This window comes from Lupinus angustifolius, chromosome LG16 (assembly GCF_001865875.1).
Source record: "Lupinus angustifolius cultivar Tanjil chromosome LG16, LupAngTanjil_v1.0, whole genome shotgun sequence".
NCBI classification, from domain to species: Eukaryota; Viridiplantae; Streptophyta; class Magnoliopsida; order Fabales; family Fabaceae; genus Lupinus; species Lupinus angustifolius.
The window spans coordinates 10460992-10465498 of NC_032024.1; the positions used below are offsets into that span (position 1 = coordinate 10460992).

Here is a 4507-nt window from a genome sequence, read left to right on the forward strand (position 1 = left end):
ATTGGAATTGGGAGGTCCAATTCTGAAATAACAATTTAAATTACTTAGATCACAAAAATTTAATTCCAGTCCACAAATGAGATTAGTGACTTTGAAAAGATAAAATCAGCGAAATATTATACAATACTTAAGCATGATAATCAATCAGTTAAAAGCTGTGATTAATAACCATAACGACATGCCTTGACCTTGGCAAGATAGAACTTCACCTCACCTAGACTTTAATTCATTTAAAAAACCATGCAAGATTATAGTCCTAGACATAAGATTAGCATGGCGTATATGCCGCATTAGAAATTTTTCAACATGATCAACAGGCTCAATTTTATCATAATATTCCGTAGTTAATCATTATATCAAGCTCTATTGTTCAAGGAAGAACATGCGAACTAGCCAACTAAGGGAAACTAACTCATTTGGAAAGTATAAAACAGTCATGTGTGATGTTTAAAGAAAAATATATATCCAACTCTTTTATAATTTTTTTATGAATATATACTAATGACTTTGAATGGAAACTTAACTGAATTTTATAATAATTTTTGTCATTAACTAGTCCATTATGATTATTAAAAACACTTCAATATCCATTAAGACCGTGAATTCAGAATTAAAATATATTATAAGTGAAATAAAATGTGGTTATTGATTAGCACCCAGTTATTCCTCCTCGCATTATATATTTTGTCCAAAAGGAAGCTCAGGAGTTACAAGATTAATGCTTCCTAGTCGTTGGATATAATGCATAATCAATTATTTGCTGATAATCCATGTGTATCTAATTATAGGGCATAGAATAAGTATCATTTTCTACCATTTGTACCTCACTAACCTTTTGACCTCACCAAACTTTTGACCTCACCATAAAACACCATTCATGAAATCCATGGGAGGTAGAATAATACTAAGTGGTGGCCGTGATGCAATTCCAATTCTTGGGAATGGAAATATGAAGGCAACAATTCCTTCTTTGTTTCGATCAGGTCCTCCTTTGACAGCCATAGACAGGTTCTTATGGGGTCAACAACAACAACAACAGCAACCTCATAATAATGTTGCAAGGAACACTCATGCAATTGTTTTTGATGATGAGTTCTACAAGGTTGCTTGCTCTGGTGGTGGTTCAACCTTTAGGTTTGTGTGGCCTAATTACACTCAAGAAGGGAGCTTCTATGATGAAATCATTGCAAATGAAGAAGCTTTGAACTGGGAAAACCACTTCGCCACAACTTGTCAGAATGAAAATGTCCTTGCTTTAAGGAAGAATATGAAGGTGGTGAGGAGAAAGCCTAAGAATGGGTCATCTATGTTTTTGATCAAAGGACAGTGGACTGCTGAAGAAGATAGGTTGGGTATAGTGAACTCTTTTGCTTAATTGATTCTTGTAATACTGTACTAAATTTTAATGAAATATTTTATTTGTTTTTATAATTGTAGGAAACTTTTGAAGTTGGTGAAGCAACATGGTGTAACAAAATGGTCTCAAATAGCTGAGAAGTTGGAGGGAAGGGCTGGTAAGCAGTGTAGAGAAAGATGGCATAATCATTTGAGGCCTGATATTAAGGTTTGTCACTATAAATTCTTGCATTTTATGCTAATTTCTGTTCATGTTCTACATATGTTTTATTTTATTTACAATAAATCTCAGAAAAAAATTGAAAACCTTAAGCCCAGCCCTAAGTGGAAGGCCAGAGGAGTGATAACATAGGGTCAATAACAATGGGGGTTTAGCTCCAGATAATACAAGGAGATAAGTTGTTAGTTTTTTATACGCAAATACTAATTTGTTACTATTTGTACTGCGTAATACTGAATTTTTTCTTCTCTTTTCTTGAATTCTAACCACCCTAAAAAAGTCACTATGCATGCTAAGCATAACAAATCTATCAATATTAAAATCTAATGATTAATCAAATTTATTTGATCTTATATAAATTTCAGATTCTTTAATAAAAATTGAAGATTCTTCAAATTCCTAATATCTCTTAATAGTTCAATGTAGATCAGATTAATAATCAATTTTATTTGGAATGGTTTGTATTAGGAAAAATGGTATGCATAGGTAATTCCATCATTCTAAATATATTTTTAAAATAATCAACACATGATGGATATATGTCATGGTGATTTAAGTACATTTTTTATTGTCTGCGGATCTAAGTTCGAGTATTGGCTTCCTCTTATTTTTTTAAATTAAAAATTCACAAAATGTTTTCATAAATTAAGGGCCCGTATATATTTTGCCGTCCCAAAAAATGTGAAGGAAGCTACTTCTTAGGTGGTAAGTTTAAATATTCAACCTGCATATCTTCACTTCAAAATTTGATTACAAATTAGAATTCAACAAGATCACCTTCAAATCTATATTTCCTTAAATTAAATATCCAGACTTAGATTCAGATTTGTAAGTACCTTAATGTTTTTATCTCCATGATGATTAATCTACAAAATATTTTAACGTTTTTTTAATTTTTATATATATCTTCTTAATTGCTAGCGTAAATTTCTTTTCTTGAAGATCACGATATGTTGATATTGGCATCTTCACTGGTGTATATACTTGCTTACCAAGGAAAAGAGTGCCGTTTTCATAATCAACCACTCATATTTTTCATATTGCACTGTTTACATATTGCTTCCTTTAACAATTTCTTGTTTTCCTCTTTAAATCATGTGACACTTTCAGTGATGTATGATACTTTCTTGCCAAAGAAAACTGTCATTTTCGTAATCAATCATTCATATATTTCCTGTTGTACTGTTTACATATTGCTTCCTTTAACAATTTCTTGTTTTCCTCTTTAGATCATGTTTACATCATTAATACTACGACTGTTTCCTTCTAATTTTTGGCTAAGTAATGTTTTCTTTTCACATTAAATCACACTATATAGTAACATTTGCCTCCAATTATTCCATTCCTTGTCTTCAGGTTCGTGTGGGAAACTTTTTGTTCTTATAAATATATAGAAAATTGTTCATTGATAATCTAGTTTGTATCCAGAAAATGCCAAATATTTTGTAGAATATTATAAACTATCATGTTCTATGGCTACTTAAACTTGTTGCAGAAAGATAGTTGGAGTGAAGAAGAAGAGAGGATCCTGGTAGAAACCCATGCAAAGGTTGGAAATCGTTGGGCAGAGATAGCAAAGATCATTCCTGGAAGAACTGAGAATGCCATAAAGAATCATTGGAATGCCACTAAAAGGAGACAGAACTCAAGGAGAAAGAACAAAAGGCCAGCTACCTCAAATGGAAAGCCACAACCAACAATTCTTCAAGACTATATCAAACACAAGACTCTTACCACTCCTTCTACCTCTACCACAGAAACCTCTGAGGAAACTGCAGCTGCAGCAGCAAGCCAATTAAGCCTCTTGTTATCTCAACCTTCTGAGTCTGTGACAACTGAAAATAATACCTTATCACCACCATTCACAGAGGAATCACATGATGATGAGTTACTCTTCATGCAAGAACTTTTCAAGGAGAATAACTTTCAGACCCAGCAACATGTTAATGTTGCTGAAAGTGTTAATCACTCCAAGACTGAGGGTTATTATTGCCAAACTAATAATAATGGTAATCAGGTTCATACTGTGACCGAGTTTGGGTTTGTCAATTCCAACCCAAACCCTAACCCAAACAACAACATGGTCTATGATGAGACTCTCATTTCTAGAAAGACTCCGACCAATTACCTTGATCTCTATGTCTCACACTTGCTGAATGGTGCTGCAAGTTCTTCTTCATCAATTTTCTGCGATTATGGTAATAAGAATCTTAACACTGATTTGAAGCTGGGGGATGATCAAGACTTCTCAGAAGGAAAAAGAGAGATGGATTTGATAGAGATGGTTTGCTCCAAAAGTTATAATTTCTACTAGCAGCTTCTGATCTCATGAATCTGAAATTAGGTTTTGCTTTAGTCATGGGTTTGTTTTTCCACTTTGGAATAAGCATGTTGGTTAACATTTTGGTTAATATCTTACATGAGAAATAAATTTGATGTCACACCATGTTAGGCTTTTGTCTAATGGTGTGACTTCAATAGGGTTTGGGGTGCTAATTTAGTTGTTTCTTGTCTTATTTTGAACAATTGGTTGCTTTGTCATTATGGTTAAACTGCATTGTTATTTGCGGTGCATTTCATTTACTATGTCTTTGTCATTACTTGCTTAATTCTTCTGAATTTAAAATTCTGAAAATAAATGTAAAAAGTTCCCAATAATTTCTTACGTTTATTCTAATTTAAGGGCAAATACTATTGACATCCCATTAAAAATTCAATTTTAAGAAATATAATTGGAATATGATGCATTGTTTTATTTTGTGACCTAAATTATGCTAATTGCACACAAAAATAAATTTACATAACTTAGTAATTTACTTTCTAATTCACGAAAGTATAGCAAAAAGTTTTTTCAGAGTAAGTGTTAGATGCCTCTCATTACTATGCCTTAAAAGAATTTTATGACAATTTTATGGCTCTCTTTAAGGGCAT

The 4507-nt window shown here is 32.3% G+C and overlaps 1 protein-coding gene across 1 annotated transcript; it reads left to right on the forward strand.

Annotated features, from left to right (window-relative positions):
* Positions 887–3890, forward strand: LOC109329302 (transcription factor MYB108-like). The gene is made up of 3 exons (XM_019562980.1): positions 887–1347; positions 1438–1564; positions 3072–3890. The coding sequence occupies exons 1-3, from the start codon at positions 887–889 to the stop codon at positions 3888–3890; spliced, it is 1407 nt and encodes a 468-aa protein (XP_019418525.1).